Source organism: Pestalotiopsis fici (genome assembly GCF_000516985.1).
Source record: "Pestalotiopsis fici W106-1 unplaced genomic scaffold PFICI_Scf_3, whole genome shotgun sequence".
In the NCBI taxonomy this organism is placed as follows: Eukaryota; Fungi; Ascomycota; class Sordariomycetes; order Amphisphaeriales; family Sporocadaceae; genus Pestalotiopsis; species Pestalotiopsis fici.
Genome location: NW_006917093.1, coordinates 4,561,855 through 4,584,219, shown reverse-complemented (window position 1 = coordinate 4,584,219; position 22,365 = coordinate 4,561,855). Strand labels below are relative to the sequence as shown.

Below are 22,365 nucleotides of genomic sequence, written 5' to 3'. Positions count from 1 at the left end.
AGGGAAACCCTCCAGTCCAGGTGCAAGGAGTTGTAAAAAGTATAGTACAAATCAGACCTCATAGTCCCGGAACGCCAAATTTGCGAAGGATATCGTCGGTACTCAGACTCGGGTTGCTTAGGACGTCCTTTGCCCAGACGTTGGCAGGCAGCCTCTTGTCTTCGGCAATGATGCTCCAGTTTGGTGATGGCTCGTTCTTGAGCCACTTGAAGTCGTCGACCTGATCCCACTGATCCTGTCCGGAGTTTTCAGCGCTCTCGGCCTGTGGAGGTATTAGCTCTGTATGTACCATATTCTAAGGCAACCAAGCAAATACTCACATAGACATCAGGCAGTGGCGCAAATCGAACATCCGAGCAGTCCTCAATTATTGGGTGACTTCCACATCGTAGATAAAAGCTCACGTTATTGCACTCGTGAATCCGTACCTGTCGTGCCGCCACGACAATAACGCTGTTCTTGATTCCAGTGATGTGGGCGGGTCCAGCTACTGTACCGCAGATGAGTAAGCTCTGCTTGATGTTCTTGATTGTAAGGCCGGCAAACGGAGTACCACTGCTGGCAGCGGTGGGGATAGTCATGTCGACGATACATCGATCTAGATCCGTGAGTGAGCCCGAGGACGTGGCTCGCGATGCCGAGGACGGTAGCATGATGTGTAGGCCTGTTTGCGAGTATATGGAAATCGTCTTTGCACTAGAGAAGGACGGCTTGCGAATGTTATTCCCTAGCACAGGTCTCGATATCTCCTCATTGTAATTCTTGCCGCCAAACGTAGGCAGGTTGCCGACCGCGTCCGACTCCTCGTCATCCTTGATTGCAGATGTGCTTGATTCCAAAATGGTAGCATCTCGACCAGTGAAACCTGCATGAACAAGGTGTCTAGAGTCTTGTCGCGGCCTGGCTTCTTTCGTAGCGCCGTCCACCGGCTGATGTCCGCCAGACTTTGGCTTGAATTGAAATCGGGACTTGCGCGCAAACTTGCCCGTGGCCTCGTTTAATTTTTCAGTAAGGCCCTTGAGTGCCAAGCTGTACGCTCGCTGATCATAGGCTGGTACAAAATCGCGTGCGTCAGCTACCTCATTTGATAATCTCGAGATGCCGGCAAGAATAGTGTCAATGCAATCTTGTCGCTCCCCGTTAATTGGTGATAACAGGGCGAGATCTTCAATCTGGTCTTGGATTGCTGCGGTTATTGTGCGCACTTAGCATTGTTTTGTTATGAATCCAAGCCAAAGGGAAAGGACCTCACATGTAATCTCTGTCTGAAAGTGGCGGTAGAACCGCTCCTTTGGATCACTCATTCTGTGCAGAGTGGTTGTTGTCGATAAACCGCGAGAACCTGGACTGGTGGGGATGATGAGCTGAGTGACCTCCATGATTGATGTAGATAAGTTTTCGAAACAGCGGTCACGGTATCCACGGCTGTCGCAATAGTCAAGATGATCTGGCTTAAGCCTAGTAAGATGGAATCATGTATAATCTGCCCAAGTTGCTATGGAGGATGCCTGCGACAGACTTCTAACAAGCAAACAGTATGGAAAGCCCGAGATTGGGATTGCGCCTGTACTACAATGTTGACTGGAAGCAATACCAAGCAACGCGAGCTGAAGAGAGGAACGTAGAGGTAATACGAGAAGCAATGAAGTACTCACGGGACTAGGGAAGAGCGGCAGAGACCATATATATATATATAGAGGAGGGGGCAAAAAAGAAAAGAGAGAAAAGGGAAACACTTACTCAACCTAGCAAATGAGAGACAGCGGTAAGCGCCAACCCCTTTCGTAGCCGACTGTAAAAGAAAGACACAGGGATCGTATGATCACAATAGAATGCTGCTGCTTTCGAATTACCAATGCAACAACAAATAAGATCGTCACTACCCTTAGCCAGAGACAAATAGACCCCGGAAGCCAGCAGCTGCGGAACGACGTCGATGTGCAGAGGGACCCTTTGTAGGCAGATCGATCGCGGGGGAGGGGCTCTTTTTTTTTTCTCGCAGTGGAGGGGGGGGGCAGCGACCATGCTCATTGGCTCAGCAGCTACGGCCGCCTGCGAGCAGCGTCACGTTCTCGGCGCTGTGGCAGGGTGAGAAACGCGGGGGAGGGACCGGATTGAACCCCCCTATACGGCCAATGAAGACAACCCTCAAGTAGAATCCCTTGACTCGTAGTCGACACCGTGACGTCGTTTGCAATGCTGTGGCGCCGAGAAGCATAACATTGATTTACCTTTCTGGACGCAGGGGTAATAAGTCAGTCCCTCTCGTATGTTGGAGGATTCGGGACATGATGAGATTGCAATTGTGACCATGTAACCTACCTACCTACCTACCTGGGTCTGTTGTTAGGTTTGCATAGCCCCTTCACCGCTTCTGCATCGCATGTCGCAAGCAATGATATAACACGACATCGGCAGTTTTCATTGCGGGCGCACAGGCGGGTTACCGTAACTTGTCACTTCTTACGGTTCCTCGTTACCAGCAAATATATGATGATGGCTACTACTGAAGGCAGGTCTTGGCGATCTTCTCACCCTTTGCATGACATAATCAAGTCAGCTGAGCAGCGATTTTGATGTGAAACTACCCCGTCTTGTGTTGACCTATGACCAACAAATCGCATCATCCCGAAACTTTTCACTCGCGTTGCATCGTTGGAATCCCTCTGGACGTACCGCAAACATCAGACTAGAACAAGACTGATTTTGATTGTTCTGAAACTAGTATCCTCTGCTACTTCACTGGGTTAGGCAGGTAAACCTAGCAATCTATGACAACTCTTCCCTTGCCTCGGCTCACACACGCCAGCATTTTCTTCTGCTTTTCCTCATCGTCCAAGACCATTCCACGATGTTCGATATCGCCTTTGCAATAGTCCACCATGCAAGTACCACAGGTGCCGACCGTGCAGGACCATTCAACGTCGAGGCCAGCTTCGTTCAAAATCTGGAGAAGCGACTTTTCTTGAGGCACTTGAAGGACTTTACCAGTTGATTTGATCTCAACCTCGAATGGGTTTCCAGTTCCCGTGGTGGCTCCGCCAAACGCCTCAAAGTGAACGTGGGATCTTGGATACCGCAGCTTCTTAGTCAACTTCTGGCACTCATCCAACAGAGACGTAGGACCACAACAATATATCATGGCTGAAAACTGGCCATGCTCGGGACTGGGAACAATGCTCTTGACATTGAGCCGATTGCCCTCGTCCCTGGCATATATCGTGGTACTTTTTGCTGGCAGAAGGTTCAGATAGGCAGCCTCCTTGCGGCTTCGCACTGCATAATGGACCTCAATGTCCGCAGAGGTCTGGGAGAGTTTGGCGATGTCACGTAGGAATGCTGTGACGCCTATGCCACCGATGATGTAGATGTGCTTCTTGCTGTTGAGATTGTCGATACAATTGGTCTGCAACGAGGCAATGTCACGACCTTGGACAATACGCAGGGCATCACCCACATGCAGATTGTCATGCAAGAATACAGATCCGCCACGGCTATTGTCATCTTTGGCAATGCCCAATTCCAATCGTTGCATGTTGCCAGAGACGAGAGAATACGCCCTGGAGAAGGACAGATCAGGGCCGAAATGCAGGCGGACGTGAGGAAAGCGGCCAAGCTTTGTGTTCTCGACATCGTCCGCAGTAGACCCGTCGTCGACTTCGAAGATGAATTTCTTGACGCGTGGCGTCAGATCAACCTTTTCCTTCAGCTGATACGTTCGCCAATCTGCCGGAATGTCATCACCTTTCAGGCGACCATCGAAATTTTCGGCGCCCTTGCTAATGCGATTGGTAAAGACATTGACCATTTCATCACCTAGGCCAGGAAGACGGATAATTGTCTCCATGACTTCGAGATTGTCAGTCTCATGGTACACTACAACAATCAAGAGTTAGCATCTCCCTCTATTGTGGGGGAATATAGTTTGATAGTAGCTGCGCTGAGCATTCTAGACACGAGGTGGCTGTCTCAAAGCATTGAAAAAAGACCACATTTGCTTGTTGGGTGCTCCGAAATACGCAGGAAATGATACAGGAGGTTGCTTACAATACTTCTGGAGCCGCGACAATGACCAAGTGGGATTGGCGCGCTCAATGAGCTCAAAGGCATCGCCCTCTTGTATGTAGCCCGTCTTCAGGACTCTATAGTACCATCCTGTGCGGCCGGAAGTCTGGGCAAGAAATGAGGTCTTCTTGTGCTCGAAGCGGTAATTTAGCTTGAAGCATGGCTGTCTGGCGTCGCTGACCTATTATACAAATAGGGGTTAGATATTGCTCCCGTATCAGATTGTGTAAGAGCAAAGTTGAGCGTCAAATGCCACATGTAGGGGAACTAAAAGATCTACATGTAAGACGAAGCACCAGATACTGACCTGAAGGACGACCTCGGGGCCAGCTTTAAAAATGTCGCCCACACAGACATTGTCCTCGTTGAGGCGATATACTGACAAGTTTTCGCCAAAGCCGCCAATCTTGAAGAGATGCTCGCGGTTGGGTAGCTCCCGGTTCCACGCCGCGTAGTGGGAGGCACAGTACATGTGGAGAGCCTTTTCCGTTCCGCCATGTTCTTCATATTGGACCTCATCCCCGACAAGGCCCGTCGCGGTGACACGGATCTTGCCCTGGTGCGGCTGTTTGTCAATGGCGCTCATGTACTTGACGTTGGCGAGCGGTTGAATCTTGCCCGTCCGGACGCACAGTAGGACGTCGGTGGGTGGAAGAGGCGCGACATTGTCAGATTCTGAGCGGCTGTCCGCGACCTGCCCGAAGTTTAATGAACCCATTTCTTGCGATTATACGGTGTGGTAAGGCTTCACTTACAGCGAGTCCAAAAGATCTCCCAATCGAACGCACCTCACGTCTTTGCAAGCGGGAGAGCTGTTTGGGAGTTATGTTGCAGAAGGAAGATCAGTCCCAAGGCAAGGTGACTCAGATAAGGTATGGGAACTGTCGGTCCCCCGTTAGCGCTTACTTCCTCTGGCCTGGACCCTTTGGGCCCTGAACCTTGGACGGCCTGCCTATTTCAGATTTATTCGGGATCCGGCCGCTGCCTATGTCAAAATCCCCGCGGGATTCCGGAAACTGAGTCCGGATCTGCGCGCATTTTGAGATCTCGCGGGGGTTAACGATAGCACTATGTATACAATGCAATAGCGCCAGATACGCGCCTAGCTACCAGTGGTCTCATATTTTGAAGTACCGCAGTTCCGGATTGGGTTATACACACTACAAAATGTACATATTGCCATAAGTACTGCATTTGAGCTATCCAAGCGCTGTCACGAGTACAGGTATCAATTTTGAGACCTGATACTTTAGGTGTCGGACTAAACTTGGGTATACATCAACGGACGTTGCATTGAGAGCAAGATTCCATGGATGATTGGCTTGATTGTTGTATGTATACGTAGATAGCGCATTATCAACATCCTTTACCCCAATTGGTCTTAATATGTTCCATTCCTCATAACGCAATTTTGCACTGTCTGTCTACTATAGTCTTGATGAAAAGCCAATTTCGGGGTGTTTCTCTGTAAAGACCACTTTTGAATCCTTCACTAACCCCGCTTCGATCCCCTTGATAAGTTCCTGTACAGGCTTCGAGGCAATGTGCTTGTCCATCGCGGCTTGGCTTTCGTAGCTGCAGTTGAGCTCCAATTATCAGCGCTGCGAGTTCAGGGAGCGGCCGCAAACTTACACCTCCCGAATCACCAACTCTGTAACATCTCCCTTTGGATCTGTGCGACCTGTGCTCACTTCGTAGACCCAAACAAATGGCTCGTTCTCTTTAGCATATTGTGCACAGTTGCTGAAGAGCTCAGTCAACTAGATGTACAGAGTCTCGCGTCAGTGGATAAGCATATCGTCAAGGGTTGTGGTCTCCCACCTTTTGCTCGGCCCCTGGATTGAGGGTTAGAACCGCAGTGAGTGAAACTGGAGACGACATGATTTGTTTTTCTTTTTGGGTCTTTGTTTCTACAACATTATAGTATTAGGGAATGGAGGGCTGATTATATTTGTCCTGACTGAAGCAAGGGTCTCCACTAAGACCGGAAAACATTGCCCGCCTGTACGGATTTCCAACTACGGACCTTGTTCGCAGTTAAGAGTCGGACTCTCTAGGACGTTGCATCAGGCCCACGACACAAATATCAATTTGAAGTTTTTCTCCCCAGTCGTAGCATTTCGGTCTTATGCCTTACCGATCCCCCAGAAGCCACTGCACAGCTCTTGCACTCCAGAGACCACAGCATTGGGCGACTATATATATCTTCGATGAGATGTGCAGCTAAAAACAATATCGAATAATTTCCAGATTCCACAGCTCGAATAAAATAATGTAGAAGCTTGATCAAGTTGAATGATTCTACACGTTTCGAGTCTCTCTCTTGGCATTTCCAATATTTATTCGACCGGGCTACAATTTGTATTTCTGAATTGCAATAGCTTCGGCGAACTAGAAAATGAGACAGGCTTCCAGTACCATATGATGGTGGTGAATATTAGGTTGCGCGGTATCCTTGTGACGTCGATTATCAAATAACCTGGTTTCGTACCACTTTGTAGACTGTATCATCAAGCATTCTCTATTCAGAATTACATACAAAAGTTGTGTGAGCTAACATTACACATCAATGGATGTGCCAGTACTGAGTCGGTTCGTAACTATCATTAACACATTCTTTGTTCACTCAAGTTCATGACATGGTGATGGTCAATCTTTGTCTTCCGTTGGCGTAGAGACTACACATACATTTGGTGCCGCGACGTTAATATTGTAAATATTTACACCAAAAACTTTGATGTGGACGAAATACTATATAAGACGATGACAATTCAGTCAAAGTTGGCCAATCTCTTCTCTTTGCCAAGCGTATACAGCAAGTTAAAGCACCCCACACACACAAACCACCACAACAAATATCCACACTTCAACATATTTACCAAGAGACAGTCAAAGCCATGGCACAAATCTTTTTCACGGCAGGCTACGGCCATAAGGTCTCGAGCCAACGGACCTATCAGGCCGCAGATCCGATCATTGATTGGATTTTAGATTACGTCAAGCCGTTCATGCACTGCGTAATGGGATTCTTGACTGCCTGGATCTTCCGGATAGTGGCCGCCCTAGATATCCTCTGGGCGATCCCAGAAACCCGGATGCTGTTGACGGTTGTCATGGTATTGTGGTTCATCCACCTTGCCATTATCGTCAGCGCTCGGGTCATGGCTTTGTTCATTCGGATCTTCCTAGTCTTGTCCACTGTCTTATTCCTCGCCTGCGCCTGGCACTTCTTTTCAGCCAGTGCTGCCATGGCACTAGCGGCGGTCCTCCTGTTCATCCGGTCGATCGTCAAGCTCATTTTTGTTCTGTAAGTCAATTTGTCATCTCTGGTTGGTCGTTTATCAACTGCGGGTGTGGTAGGGAACCCGAAACTCCCTGGATATAGGGGTAGAGGCACTCAAGTCTCCCCCCAATGTTAGAGGTAGAGAAACTCTGTCACCAAGTCTCCTGATTTTTCACCAGTTGAGACAGGCAGCAAGCAGGTAAATTGGCTCCGACAAGAACGACAAATTGCTGCAGGCTTAAATGTTGTAGCCAGAACATATTAGAGTGAAAACAAGACAAAAATTAGTTTTACTGATTATGAAACCATTCTTTCAACGGTAAACAATGACTTTGCGTTGCGTGACAAAGAAAATGTGTCAATAGCAATCAGATTGATATCACCCTAACTTGGTATCAGAACGGTCAGTATAATCATAGTGCAACGCCTTTCTTTACCAACAAGTAGACCGGAGATGATGCAATAAACCGAAGAGGTTAAAATGAGACCTCAAAAGTGAGATAATGATAAAATATGTTATCGAATTCGAGAGCATTTCTTCATTGGTGCTTGCTACAATTTGTTAACAAAAAAGTGAAATGGCATTGCGCATAGGTGGTAGCTGCGCTAGTCGACAGGCGCTGTTCTAGGTGCTAAGGGGGTGATTTGGGCCACCGGCCACGGCGTTGCTGTGCCAACGTGTGCGCCCCACGACAATAACGCCGCTCATCCATTGAACACCTCCCACATCTTCAAAGACGCTGAGGTAAAGCAGGGCAGAGCAAAAGGACTCCACTACCTGAGGCAAATCACTGCGACAATCAACATGATGAAGCCATCGACAGTGCGTCGTTATGGCAAGCAGCAGCACAAGAAGTCAAAGGGCGATCGCCTCTTTGCCGAGCTGCCGCAAACGCCCAATCGGCTGGCCACTACGATTAGGAAGACCGCTGTGGCGGCAACAAAGACAAATGTCACAATCGAGGACATAACCGAACAAGTAACAGCGCTGGATATTCAAAACGAGAATTCTATCTCAGAGACGGTCCAAAGTGCAGAAGTCAAGACACCTGTTGTGGCTTCAAGGCGACGAACGACAAAGAGACCGAAGACGCCAGTACAAGTCCAGGAGCCAACGCCAGAGCCAGATGAACCAGTCAATGAACAACAGACTGAGCGCCAGCCCAGTACCCCGGAGCCCGAGGTGGATGCCAGCGGCCTTCGAGTCCTCTCCTGGCCTGAGATCTGCCCCCCGGGGGATCGGATCGTCAAGATTGCAGAGGCGTCTTATGCGGAAGTCTACCGGGTCAACAATGAGCGGGGCACTAGCATCATCAAGGTCATTCGCATGGTGTCGCCCATCAAGCCGCAGACCAAAGCCCAAGAAAAATCTCGTTTAGTGGACGAACAGCCCCATTCCGAGTCGGATCTGGTGGGCGAGCTGAAGATTTCCGAGTGGCTGGCGGATATCCCTGGATTTGTCATGTACAAGGAGAGATACATTGTTCAGGGCAAGGCTTGCCGGGAACTACTGGAAACCCACCAGGCCTTTCACAAGAGGGCAAAGAGGCAGGACCCTGGCAGGCTACAGTTTTACCCTTCTCCCAGCCGGTATCTGGATGACACAAAGTTTCTTGTGGTCGAGCTGGGGGATGCGGGCGTGGCTCTCGAAGACTTTCAGCTACATTCTGCCGACCAAATCTGGGACATCTTCTTCCATGTTGCCATTGCCCTGGCTCGAGCCGAGGCGCAGATAGAATTTGAGGTAAGCACATGATGGGCGAACATTGGGGACATGGCTAATCCGGTATAGCATCGCGATCTCCACGAAGGCAACCTGTGCATCAGACAAGTTGGCCATCACACACCACCGGAAGCAAGGGATACGTCTTCTTACTTTGGGCACTCTGGCCTCGAAATAACCATCTTGGACTACGGCTTATCTCGTGCTAGAGAGAACCCAGAGTTAGAGGACTCACGGCCGGTGGCGTACGACCTGGAAAGAGACATGAGTTTGTTTACTAGCGAACACGCGCCTCAATGCAGGGTATACAGGCAAATGAGATCATTCATGCTTCGAGGGGATCGCATCTGCCTGCCCCCCAACAGCCACAAGAATGCTTACGCCGAAGGAGTGGATGGCCCAATCTCGTGGATTCAGCACGAACCATACACAAATGTTCTGTGGCTCGCTTATATCTACGACTACATTGTCTCTAACTTCCAGGGACCAAAGAAGGAACTGAACGCATTCAAACGCATCACGAAAGAGTTTTGGACACATCTGGATCCCGAAGCAGACGAAAGTATCCCGGCATTTCCCAGCGCCAGCGATATTGTCATGTTTGCTGTGGAATCTGGATGGATCGACGAAGACCAGCTCGTGGGTGGCAGAAGCATGATTGAGAAGTCAATTCTGTCCATCTTGGCCATTGATGACCGTACGAGGGAGTCGGGCGTCCTTGAGGCGCAGTCACCATTAGTACGGAGGTCGCCGAGGAAGTCTCAACCAAGGCATCTCGTCGATTATTCTTGATCTTTGAAGAACAACCAAAGGCAGGATGAAGGGCGTTTAGGGGGGGGAATATACCATTGGCATTTTTTGCATAAAGAGGAGCACCTGGAATTGAGCAGCATCGCATTAGAAAGCAAGGCGCATTTTATGTCTTGCACATTTGTATAATACCTGAATATTTTGAGCATACTTTTTTTTTTTTCATTTCTAATTGTTCAAACCACAATATGGCGAGATGCTCATGATGCCTCCGATGACGGCCGTCGAGTATCAAAGAGTTCTGAGAACGGCATTGCGGAGGAACCCTGGGTGGCCCGGCTAATATTAGACATTGCAGGATGTTTACTGTAGATAGACATACACCGTAAAAAGATCAATGAAACGTCGGTTTATATTGAGTAAACGGTAGGAAAACTTGAGTACCGAATTCCTTTAGCACGGCTGGCTATCGATCCGAGTTCCTGAAATATTCCAAATACAGTGAGTGTCATTGGTGCCTGGCCGTTTTTAATTGCCCCTTTCGTGATGTTCCATCACATACATGTCCTTGCAGTGTTCAAACCTCAAGGCCGGGATTCATTCTCAGCGCCGGGCCCTGAGTCAGTCAGATTACAAATGCACGATGCCGGTGTATTGCATATAGATCCTAGGGATAGTCGTATTGGAAAGCCTTTTTACCTCGGGGACCTCGACGCGGCACTTGGCTAGTGCATCTCCTGCACGTTTAATCTGGACAAAACCTACCCTATCAAGCGTATTGATTTTCTTTTTGTGAGATCCCGTTGGGTGAGCACGAGACTTGGTACCGGGGAATTTCCATCAAGTCATCTGTTGTCGACGATCCCTTTTTCGAAACGATTCTTCCGAGTTCCGATCTCGAATTAAAGTCTTGGTCTTTGCTTATTTTCCCTCCTTCTTGTGTCATGATTCCCCAAAATTGTGTTTCTACTGTATTCGTATAAACCACCGTACTCTGCTGTCAAGCCTCGGGGAAAACGAGACAGGGTCCCCGAGTCATAACGCCGGAGCCTTTTTGCATGTGCAGAGCAGCAGACCCATAGTATAAAATTGCCCTTTCCCCAGTTCTTTTCGACGGGAGGGAAGGGGGTCCCTCCCCCCCTGGCAGCGGGGAGTTGAGCAACGAGATCCAGCGTTGCATACATTTTTTAAGATGACGGCATGCACGATTGTAGGAGATTCAGGCTCAAAATGGTCTTGATTGTGACGCTTTGGAGGTTTTGACTTTTCTGATAACAATCCTTTTGTGGCTCTGTCATGGTTACCTTTTGAACCCTTGACAGGCCAGACCGCGACCATATCAGGAAGGACTCTGCGGAAAAGTAGGAGTCTTTTTGGGAGCGGGTCTAGGTAGGATGTGACTTGTGATGAACAGACGACAACAATCTGCAGGCATCCCTAGATAGATGCACAATCCCAGCCATGTTTTTCTTTTCTTTTACCCTTTACTGTGTAAGTTGGCTGGTTTTTGTCAAAGCCCCCCCTGGTTGAATTAAAGCCACTGTTGCATTTCTTGTTCCCAAGTTATTAGAGACGATACGGAATACAGAGGCACAATTTTCCTCGCTTGTAGCGCAAATATGGAACCCATGAGAAGTCTATGTCGTCATCAGATTGGTTGACCCGTTTCGCTATTTCCTCACTGCTTTTGTATGCCGTGACAGGGGCATCATTTTGCTCCGGACCATGTCGCCCTTCTCGGAATATTTGTCCGCTTGTTTGGAAGAGGAACAAAGTACGAACGCTTGTCAGGGCTCTCCCTTCAGTACCTAGTATGTATGTATGTGGAATACTACATCACCCATCACTATTATGTAGGCTGCATTTCGCTAGGCAGTGAGTGGCCTGTAAAAAAAAAAAAAAAAAAAAAAAAAAAACAAGGCGAAAATCACCCCACGAAACACTGAAGTGGCCCTACGCGCGGGTTGTGGGGGCTCCTCTTTGCAAGGCTTTTGGGGGCTTGGCTTGACTCGGCACGGCACATAACCTTGGCGATTTGCAAGCCGTGGTTGCAGTGATGGACATTTTTCTCTGTTTTGTTTCGGGGACCGGGAGTGGCGCTCTATTTACTTGTGCAGAAGACGTTATTACCTGTAAACACCGAGACAGATTTAGAAATGATATTCTCGAAGTCGAGTATGTGAGAGACAGTCAGTATTGAGTACGCTCCCCCCTTACTACTACTGCTACTGCAGTGTACTTGATTCGTACCTATGAAGTCGGCACGTTCCTTTCCGCTCCAATTGCTGTTCAGCTCATGCCTCAGATAAAAAGAAGGCTTCGGCCAATTCTCCACGTTGTGTACTACAAATAACATCCCCATAATTGAATTATAATTCCTCGTCCTTTGCAAAAGCCGTTGTCCGTGAGCCGGTCGGTTGTAAACATAGGTACATGGATCATGATAGTTGCCGACTCGGCATTCCCATCGGCTACCGCAGGTAGTATGTTTGTCGTCTGGCAATTGGGGTGATTTGATTCGACTGCCAAAGTCTCCGTTAGGTGCACAATACCCTAGCTCTCTGCCCGGTCCTATCTAGTAGGTTTCACTTTCTTTGCATTTCGTTTATGGTGTTTTCTTGTTCATGATTGTCACGTCACTCTATTGCACGTGGCGAATGGCTGGTAGCTGCATATGTATGTATGCATCCCTTGAGTTGAGTGTCGTACATACACAGTAGATAGCTCTGCACTCACTTGGGCTGCGGAATATGTCGTTGCTCGATGAAGGCCCCCCTGCGCCAGACCGCCAGACCGTCAAACCGCTTGACCGTGGAGTAAAGGCTCAATCGATGTGATCGAGATGAAGGCCGTGAAATATTTCCAAGATCGGCTGACGAATCTTTTACTTGCCAGCGGCCCGGGTGTATGGGGTCATTCCACATGGTCCAGAAAAATACGCACGATCTTCTACTCCGCTGGGGATGTTAAACAGCCTTTTGACTGGTCTTTTGGACTGGTCCCTCTTTCGGCTGCCGGGTTCTGTCCTTAGTACCTACCAAGAAACACCCGTAGATCTTGGACTAGTTGATGATGCGCATTCAATTTTTGTTCTGAATAGATTCTCACACTTTCTCTATTATTCAACTGTTTTCTACGAAACCTCTCATGATTCCAAATGATCATGGGGCGGAAATATCAATATTGCAGTGCCGTTCTGACTCCCCCCGTCGTGATTGACAAAACCGTTGACAATCCAGACAACTAGCAAACACTAGGTAGCTAGGCTTACGTAGCTACATACCTAATGTACAGTTGGCTCACGCCGTCCGGCTGGGGAAAGAGACTGATGGATTAACACTGCGCCAAAATGATTGCGCCTCGATGAACTAGACAGCAAGAGGCTCACCTCAGCCAGTTCGCCCCTTGGCTATAAGCCTATAATCAGTTTTCTAACCGGCCGCTGGCTTTATTAACAGCTCCTTTGGCGCGCATCCAGCACAACGCAAACCATGCCAAGAACACACACGTTTGGTTGGTTCATGTTGTGTGACGATATGCCGCCAAGACGGAGACGCATAGATCACTTTTCTACCACGGACACAACGTTCGCTACCAAGATGATAGCTACCTGCTAACTGCAACCTGCCTACTTACCTGCCTACGCATGTATGCAACATGAAAAATAACGACATTGTCCCCTTGGCACTCATCAACCTGTGGGTCAATCAGTCAGTCCTTGCAGCAATGATTCCAAAAGAACATGGCCCCGAGCCCAGTGCTCAGTGGGTCCAAGATCCTCGCCCGGGATCCTCTTCTGATATTATAATCAACCCTCCCATTGGTCTCTCGGCACTAGAGTTTGCGTGGAACCATGTCGAGGTCGGTTCTGTTCTGGCAAGTCCAGCTTGGCATCAGACGGGATGAGATCAAGTGCAAGGAAGTCAAATCATACCACTTTTCTTCATGATGCTTGCCAGATTTGCCCAACTTGCTTGCAGACGAAAGCCGTGGGCTAGGGCCTTCTGGTGACTAGGGTAAGACTGACGGGGGGTCAATGTGCACAAGGTAAACACTAGGTAAAGCCATGTAGTACATAGAGGCAACCTTTTGAGTGGTACATGCCGTACTGGTAGAACCATATCTCGGAGCCATGTATCGTGTCACTCTAATGGTTTCCTATCTAGTTAGCATATACCTAAGGTAGCTTTTCCCTCGAGTCTCCGTCGGCCAAGGCCCTCTTCTCGTCTCGGGTATAAACATGCAGCGTTCTCCCTCTCTTGCCCAAGAGTTTTGTCCATCCTTCTTGGCTCACCTCTTCCTCACCCGTCAAACACGTGGGAAACGTCCAATTAGTCAAAAATGGGCCGTTCAACAAGATCGTTTGCTTTCTTTGGTCTTTTGGGACTCGCCTCGGCCGTGGGCTGTCCCTTTGCCGACCCGGGTTCTCTCCTCGCACGGGATGATGTCTCGTCCGATGACTTTCTTGCTTCGTTTGAGCTTGACGATAGCACTGGTTACATGACCGATGATGTCGGTGGTCAAATCTCGGAGCAAAACACCTTGAAGGCTGGAAGCCGTGGTCCTTCTCTGCTCGAGGATTACATCTTTCGACAAAAGTAGGTCTTGACCTTTAAGCTGTTGATGGTGCCTCACGAATGCTAATATCGGATAGGATAACACATTTCGACCATGAACGTGTAAGTATAATGAATCTGCAAGACTCATAGCTCGTTTTGATTCCTGTTGGAAGTGAGGCTTGGTGTAGTAAAGCTGTCAAAACTGACAACACGTTTGTCCTAGGTACCTGAGCGAGCTGTCCACGCCCGCGGTGCTGGTGCCCATGGCACTTTCACTAGCTATGGTGACTGGAGCAACATTACTGCTGCTTCGTTCCTGAGCGAAGCTGGAAAGCAGACTCCCGTCTTCACTCGTTTCTCGACCGTTGCCGGATCACGAGGCAGTGCCGATACCGCCCGTGATGTCCACGGATTCGCCGTCAGATTGTAAGCAGTGAGAACTTCAAACCTCGCAAGAACTTGAGCTAACAGATGTTCAGCTACACTGACGAGGGAAACTTTGGTATGCTCTCTCGAGCCCGTCATTTGATGGAGTACTAACACGCAGTTTAGATATCGTGGGCAACAACATCCCGGTCTTTTTCATCCAAGATGCCATTCAATTCCCCGACTTGATCCATTCTGTCAAGCCGTCGCCGGACAATGAAATTCCCCAAGCCGCAACAGCCCACGACTCAGCATGGGACTTTTTCAGCCAGCAAGCGAGCACTTTGCACACTCTGTTTTGGGCCATGGCCGGATACGGTATTCCTCGTAGCTTCCGACACATGGTAAGGATCACCTAATGACCAACTTGAAATGAGACACATGACTGACTTGACCCAGGATGGTTTTGGTATCCACACTTTCCGCCTGGTTACTGATGATGGCACTTCGAAACTCGTCAAGTGGCACTGGAAGTCCAAGCAAGGAAAGGCATCATTGGTCTGGGAAGAGGCCCAGATCCTTGCTGGCAAGAATGCAGACATGCACCGACAGGATCTCTGGGATGCAATTGAGTCTGGAAACGGCCCTGAGTGGGAGCTCGGTGTTCAGATTGTCGACGAGGAGAAGGCATTGGCTTATGGCTTCGACATGCTCGATCCAACAAAGATCCTACCCGAGGAATACGTCCCTGTTCAGTTGCTCGGCGTCATGAAGTTGGACACCAACCCCACCAACTACTTTGCCGAGACGGAGCAAGTCATGTTCCAACCTGGACACATCGTTCGCGGTATTGACTTTACCGAGGACCCTCTGCTGCAGGGTCGCATCTTCTCCTACCTAGACACCCAGTTGAACCGACACGGCGGTCCCAACTTTGAGCAGCTGCCCATCAACCGTCCTCGTGCTGCGATCCACAACAACAACCGAGATGGTGCTGGACAGAATTTTATCCACAAGAACAAGATTCACTGTGAGCCCTGCCGCTTAACAAGACCGTGGAAATCGTTACTCACTTCTCAATAGACTCTCCAAACACCCTCAACGGCGGATATCCGCAGCAAGCCGACCAGAAGAATGGTCGTGGCTTCTTCACAGCTCCCAGCCGTACCGTCACTGGTAACCTGGTTCGGGCGCTCTCGTCCACCTTTGATGACCACTGGTCGCAGCCTCGTCTTTTCTACAACTCCTTGACCCCTGTTGAGCAGCAATTTTTGATCAACGCCATTCGCTTCGAGACCTCCAAGCTCTCATCGTCCACAGTCCAGCAGAACGTCATTGACCAGCTGAACCGCATCAGCAACGACATTGCCGGCCGCGTGGCTACTGCCCTGGGTCTCGACACGCCCACACCCGACGACACCTACTACCACGACAACGTGACGGCCGGCATCTCCATCACCAACAGCACCCTGCCCACTATTGCCACCCTGCAGGTCGGCATTCTGGGCACGACCGGGTCGCTTACCCAGGCTACTTCGCTCCGTCAGGCCCTCGAGGCTGAAGGTCTTGTCGTGACCGTGGTGGCCGAGTCGCTCGCGGCTGGTGTCAACAAGACCTACTCGGCCGCCGACGCAACCGATTTTGATGCCATTGTCATTGATGCTGCCGCCGATCAGGCTGGGCTTTTCAACAGCACTGCGGCCTCGTCGTTGTTCCCCACGGGCCGCCCGGCCCAGATTGCGCAGATGGGATACCTGTTTGGCAAGCCCATTGGCTACCTAGGAGGCAACGGCACCGTCAGCTCCACCATTACTTCGTCAGGCATCACCGAGAGTGAGGATGGTGTCTACTTCCAGTCGGAAATGAATACTCTCGTGGAGGATCTCAAGGACGGCTTGGCGACTTTCAAATTCACTGGACGCTTTGCGATGGATTCTTGATTTTCCTAGATGCTATTCTTCGTAGTTCAATCTTTTTTCAAAAATGAGTAAATGAATACATTAATTATGATCGACAAAATGTCAAGTTTCGGATTGTTTTGAGGATGTGTGTTATGTGCTGTTAAGGCAATGGCCACAGTATGCTCACAGTCAGACGAGTGGAGCTTGAAAAGTCCACGACGATAGAGAATATAACCATTTATATGGAGAGACCTGAGCATATATGAGCATGTTTTGGTGCAATTCTAGATGACGTACTTGCATTGCATTACTAACAAGTTGAGAACAGGGTTGATAGACTCTTCAAGGTCGCCATACTGGCCACACGAGCAGAAATTTGCCCAAGACTCAGAAATTGACGTCTTACGAAAGGCAGTGCGGTCTTGAGGGAGTTGTGTTATGGGTAATAAATAATACGTACACTTGGAGCCCCTCGTCTACAACTGGTCATGCGATGTTAAACTTCTCCGACCTTATCCCTGTGCTTTATGAAAAAGCAAGACGCTATTGAAAACTTGTTTAATTTGATTCCTTTAATTTGAATGACAAGTGGAATTTGTACAATGTCGAGGAGTGAAATGGGCAGAGGGAAGTGTGTGGAATGCAGACTGTTCATAGTGGTATGCGAAATGTGCGGAGTACGGCTCTAAATAGCCTCAGCCTCGGCTAGCGATGGTCGTTGAAATAAAGCGAGAAGCAACCCCGTTTCCATTCCATTGGATTTCCCTTTTCCTCATGCCTACATGTAACTTGGTTATATATGCTAGGCATGTACAAAGATACCTCGGCTTTCTGGAACCGAAAGAGAGAAAATCCCAGGATACATTCCTATCCACCTTGTTATGTAGGTGTCTTTGTCATACAGCTTGGCACGCTGAGTCAGACCAGCCAAAGTCCACTTGGGGATCATGACTGCACAAGGTGACACGCGGTCAATATGTTCCGCTAAAGTTGAGCAGATATGTTGGAATAATGCTGCTACTAATATGTATAACTATGAATGTAACGTGCTCCGCGGCTGCCATTTCTGGATGCACATCACCTCTTTGTCTGTTCTGTTGCCATCAGCAGGAGTGACTATAATATACCATCATCACCACCTCGGAGAACTGACAGGAGTGATAATGTAGAAATCAATTACAATATCGGAATTGAGCCGTTGAGTACTGACCCGACGGTATAAGGGGTTAATGTATATGCTTTAGTGCTGCTGCTGATGAGCAACTTTGGTTTCTCCCCTCCCCAAAAAGAAAAAAGAGAAAAAAAGAGAAAAGGAGACTTCATATTCACCAATTAACATAAGGGCATGTCGTTCACAGAAAACGATGCTCTGCCAATCGACTTACAAGGAAATAACTCCATGAGTAATTTACCAAAGATGGAACAGATGCAATATGAATAACCAGGGGAAATCCCAGCATAAAATCTCATTTTCAATCGCCGAAACGGGAATTGTAGGTTCCCTGGTGTCAAGCCAGCGCTTCTCATGATCTAGGGAAGAGCGGACAAGATGCCGAGTTTTCCAAGAGCCATGGTCGTATGTGATGACAGTTGCCATGATTGCATCTTAAAACACAATCGCAGACTTTCGAATGCAAGGGCTCTAACACAAGCGACAGTGCATCTCTGATAATTGGATGTGGCTTAAAAATTAGGTGCGCTGCATGCGTGGACAATGTGTAATGTCCCATCGTGGACGAGAACAACGCTGTGGATATAATTATGAGAGTGCATGTATTCATGTCCTATGTTTGTTTCTCTACATTCTACTTGTTGTAGATTCCGTCATATGTAAGTGTTGATCATCCAACTCTATCGACATGTGGGCTCAAGTGGCTTTTATCCTGTCCTGCTGTACTTTATGACCAAAACGCTCGGCACGCAAACCAAGTGGATTTCTGTCCCTCTGTCTTGAGTAACACCGCCTCAAATGAATGCAAATGCACACATTCCCAAGCAAAGACGCCGCCAACGCCTACGCCAAATCAACCGCATGGGTTGAATGCAGCGCAATTACTAAACATACAAATGTAGAGTGAGAATAGCTCCCTCGAGTGGCCAGTTATGCACTTGCGTCAACGCTGCCAAGCGAGAAGCCAATATGATCTCGTCCATCGTCTATCACACGTCCATACCTATAAATTGTTAGCTTGGTGCGACTTGCCAGATTGAATACAATCATGTATACTTACTCCAACAGTAACCTGAAAAACCAGACCTCCATGTCTTCATGTCTAAGCACCTTGTTTGCCCAGTCACGTTGCTGGTTGGCAAGTCTCTCGGCCTCCTTCCTGCCAAGATCCCCATCGCCAAAGAATCTGACGGCTTCAAGCCAGTCGTCACCTTGCAGGCTGAGGGGAATGTAATGTGCCCAAGGCTTCAGCCACTCCAAATGCCATTCCTTGAAAATGGCCCACTTGAAGACTAGACTGCGGCTTCTCAAGAAAGCGTAGAAGCGACCGCTGAAAGCATTGCCGTCAATGTCAAGGAGGTATTTGTATTGCCAAGCATCATACTGGTCTGCATGGCCCTTGATTGTGAAGAACTCCTTCTGGGCATCGCAATCGCCAGGGTCGCATTGTCCAACACCACTGAAGTAGACATCCATGAGATCCCGGTAGTCGCCGCGATTGACATGCTTGGGCTCCCATTGTTGATCGGCTTCGGTGCCTTTGTTGACCAGTATCTTAGCCCCCTCGGCCGCATTGATTTTCTGCACAAATCGTTGCCGATGTTGACGCCTCCAGCCGCCGGCTCTGCTAAAACCGCCAGTAGTGCTGCCTCGCCAGTATAGTTTGTCTTCCTTCTTTAACCAGGGATAGTCCTGCTTCTCGTCATAGCTCACCTTCTCATACCAATACCAGGGAGACGGGTAGAGAATGTCCGAGTATGAGGACATTTTGGACTGCGAGAAGATGGGGAAAAGATCGAGCACAATGTTGTATGCATTAGGTCGATCAAAGAACCCAAACGTCGAGCTAAGTGAAGGCGAATTGCAAATGTCAGACATTGCAGTCGTGTTGTAGACAAAGCCCAACTCTCCCAACCCGTACTTGGAGACGTCGTCCCGCTTCTCGTCGTCCTCGAGACCACGCGCCGGGCTATCTGGGGGGCAAGACAAGCGTGAATGGGTCCAGGTAGGCTGGTGCGCAAACACGTTGAACCTTGTCTGCTTTTGCTCCTCAAACCCATGTCCGGTGGTCAGGCCGCTCTTGGCTTTTGTGAATTCATTCTTTGGATTCTTGTTGAGGAACGCCTTGGGCATATTGACGTCCAGTCCTCTGTTGACCAGTCTCGCTAAATCGTCATGCGGCACGATAACTCGCGGCTCGTCGTGCAAGTTGAAGCACAGGTCCATGTTTGGCAGCCACTCGATGAATTTGCCCATCATGCCCACGGTTGCTTCGCGCTGCCAATCGCCGCCTCCCTGCACATGGGTTGCCTTGCCTCCGCGGATTGAGATTCCCAAGAGCGCGTTGTCGAAGCCCAGCGCCTCCTTGCCCCTCTGTCGAATCGTCTCAGGTTTGAGGCCCCAGAAGGGTGTCAGAGACTGGTGGATCATGTCAAACTCATCGATAAGCTGCACGCCCTTGGCCTGAGCGAAGGCGAACCACTTGTCAAAGTTTGGCGGTGGCGGAATCTTGTATCTCCTCCGGTATTCGGCAACGGCCTCCTGGAGGGTCTTGGACTGGCGTCGCTTGGTGTCTTCCAACTCGCGTTCGGCGGCCGTAATCAGATGCCACATGGGATGTGAGCCAGCGGGCGCAGGTTTCGTCTTTGGGTCATCAGGCCCCGGCGGCGAAGATGCTGGGTTGGTCATGGAGCCATCGTCATGGCCACCCGTGAAGGAGGTGAAGGACCCGGCATGTGGAATTGGTGTGCCAGACGGCGAAAATCGAAGCAAGGAGAAGACACAAATGATGAAGAATAAGAAGCCTCCGGTGAGGACAAGCTGCTTGGGTCGCATGGTCGTTGCGCCCATGCTTTTTTTTTTCCCAAAAAAAGAAGACTGCTCCAAGAAAGCGGCAGCAAAGGCCGTTCGGTCGGCGTAGGGGACTGCTTCTCCTCAGGTATCGAATAGAATCTGTCTCAAGTTATATGATAACAATAAAGATCACATTACTCTCGCAAAGAAAGCAGAGCGCTCAAGCCATGGATTCAGCATGTGATCTCCAAAAATTGCTGTGATCGAGTGGAGGAATTGTTGCGACGATGAACTTATGGCAAGCATCCATCAATTCAAGGCGACAGTCTGGTGGATCCAGGGGAATGTGCCTAAAAGGTTAGCGAAGTTAAAGCTGTCCGCCGCCGATGCAGGCTGTACGTACCTACTGAAAGCGCGCTTTCGGTCTGGGCCATACCTATCCTGGCCCAATTTTGACGCGGCGCCATCCAGGATTGGCGCGTCGCAAATGTCTCCATGGCCAAATGTGTGAATTTCATGACAATTTCTCAGCATGATAGTTTAGACTTGCGCATGTGAATTCCACGCTCTAATTCCTTCACTTGCTAGTCATATCTCTTTCCTCCTGATTGCATTGCAGTCTTCATGCCTGTCTGCCTACAAAGCCAGATTCAGCTCAACTGTAAGACCTGCATCACTTAACAAGTGACTGACTGTAGCACATGTCAAGATGCAGCCATCCAATGATGTCCGTCGGATTTGAACACAGATAATCAGGCTGTTGTTAGGCTGAGGCTCAGAGACATCCTGGGCCGTGGCATTTCACAAATCACACCAAGCAGTTCTTTTAGAGGGTCATTTATAATTGGGGTAGTGAGACGAGCACATCATCTTTGTCATTGCTTCATTTGGCTATAGAAAATCGAGGCCAAGATCTAGGCCAGTTCATGACCTCCAAACGCCCGCAAATGCTTTTTGTGATAACCTTCGCTTCCCTTGCCCCATTTTTACTGATTCATCGGTACGTTCTGCTTAGTAGAAGAAACCGATGATCTTGCCGGCAACGTGCTTGCGGCGGGCCTCCTCGTGGTCCATGATACCAGCGGAGGTGGTCAGGATGACGTAGCCGAACTGACGGGCGGGCAGCAGCTTGACAACCCACTTCTCGAGGTCACGGAGCTGGACGTTGTAGCGGGGGGAGATGACACCGGTCTTGTTGAGGCGGCCGTTGAGCTGGACAACGATCTTGCCGGAGCGGTGGTCGTCGACCTCCTCGAACTCGCCAATGTAGCTGCAAGTACATGTCAGTATATATGTAGCGAAGAACTAAACGTGAGAACTTCATGTGAATGAATCAGAGACACGTGTAAGATTCCCTCGCCCGTGGTAACACATCGATATATCGGCAACTTAAAAGACTATGGTCGTGGGATTGTTGAGACCGTCATCCAGTTATCATGCCGAAGTTTGGTGTTGGGGGTTTGTGTACCACGAGCAAGAGTAATCCTTCCAACAATTGCCTGCTAAAGCCACCCTGAAGTCGTCGAGATTTTGTTACGTACCCGTGGCGCTGCATGACGGTCAAGAACTTGACGATGACCTTGGAGCTAGGTCGGATCAGGACCTGGCGCTTGCCGGCCTTCTCGGCGTTGTTGATGGCGTTGAGCGCATCGTGGAGGACGGAGGTCTTGACCATTTTGGCGGTTGGGTGAGATTCTCAAATCGTGGAGAAGGGATATGAGGTATCTATTCGGGTTCAAGTTGTGGTTAGCCTT

The 22,365-nt window shown here is 49.2% G+C and overlaps 7 protein-coding genes across 7 annotated transcripts; 3 read left to right on the top strand and 4 right to left on the bottom strand.

Moving 5' to 3' along the window:
* Positions 1-58: 58 nt before the first annotated feature.
* PFICI_05536 (uncharacterized protein) lies at positions 59-1,379 on the bottom strand (the record flags this gene model as incomplete). The annotated part of the gene is made up of 3 exons (XM_007834117.1): positions 59-262; positions 321-1,186; positions 1,253-1,379. 3 exons carry the CDS (start codon positions 1,377-1,379, stop codon positions 59-61), a joined length of 1,197 nt encoding a protein of 398 aa, XP_007832308.1.
* Positions 1,380-2,761: 1,382 nt separating this feature from the next.
* Positions 2,762-4,783, bottom strand: PFICI_05535 (uncharacterized protein; the record flags this gene model as incomplete). The annotated part of the gene is made up of 3 exons (XM_007834116.1): positions 2,762-3,876; positions 4,048-4,246; positions 4,373-4,783. The coding sequence occupies 3 exons, from the start codon at positions 4,781-4,783 to the stop codon at positions 2,762-2,764; spliced, it is 1,725 nt and encodes a 574-aa protein (XP_007832307.1).
* A 2,179-nt stretch (positions 4,784-6,962) lies between these two features.
* On the top strand, positions 6,963-7,376 carry PFICI_05534 (uncharacterized protein; the record flags this gene model as incomplete). The annotated part of the gene is made up of 1 exon (XM_007834115.1): positions 6,963-7,376. The coding sequence occupies one exon, from the start codon at positions 6,963-6,965 to the stop codon at positions 7,374-7,376; it is 414 nt and encodes a 137-aa protein (XP_007832306.1).
* A 777-nt stretch (positions 7,377-8,153) lies between these two features.
* PFICI_05533 (uncharacterized protein) lies at positions 8,154-9,863 on the top strand (the record flags this gene model as incomplete). The annotated part of the gene is made up of 2 exons (XM_007834114.1): positions 8,154-9,092; positions 9,141-9,863. The coding sequence occupies 2 exons, from the start codon at positions 8,154-8,156 to the stop codon at positions 9,861-9,863; spliced, it is 1,662 nt and encodes a 553-aa protein (XP_007832305.1).
* Positions 9,864-14,162: 4,299 nt separating this feature from the next.
* PFICI_05532 (Catalase-3) lies at positions 14,163-16,686 on the top strand (the record flags this gene model as incomplete). The annotated part of the gene is made up of 7 exons (XM_007834113.1): positions 14,163-14,419; positions 14,476-14,500; positions 14,604-14,806; positions 14,860-14,882; positions 14,933-15,150; positions 15,206-15,776; positions 15,830-16,686. The coding sequence occupies 7 exons, from the start codon at positions 14,163-14,165 to the stop codon at positions 16,684-16,686; spliced, it is 2,154 nt and encodes a 717-aa protein (XP_007832304.1).
* A 2,062-nt stretch (positions 16,687-18,748) lies between these two features.
* Positions 18,749-20,653, bottom strand: PFICI_05531 (uncharacterized protein; the record flags this gene model as incomplete). Its single annotated transcript, XM_007834112.1, has 2 exons — positions 18,749-18,821; positions 18,879-20,653. The coding sequence occupies 2 exons, from the start codon at positions 20,651-20,653 to the stop codon at positions 18,749-18,751; spliced, it is 1,848 nt and encodes a 615-aa protein (XP_007832303.1).
* Positions 20,654-21,622: 969 nt separating this feature from the next.
* Positions 21,623-22,286, bottom strand: PFICI_05530 (40S ribosomal protein S22; the record flags this gene model as incomplete). Its single annotated transcript, XM_007834111.1, has 2 exons — positions 21,623-21,881; positions 22,153-22,286. The coding sequence occupies 2 exons, from the start codon at positions 22,284-22,286 to the stop codon at positions 21,623-21,625; spliced, it is 393 nt and encodes a 130-aa protein (XP_007832302.1).
* Between the last annotated feature and the right edge of the window lie 79 nt (positions 22,287-22,365).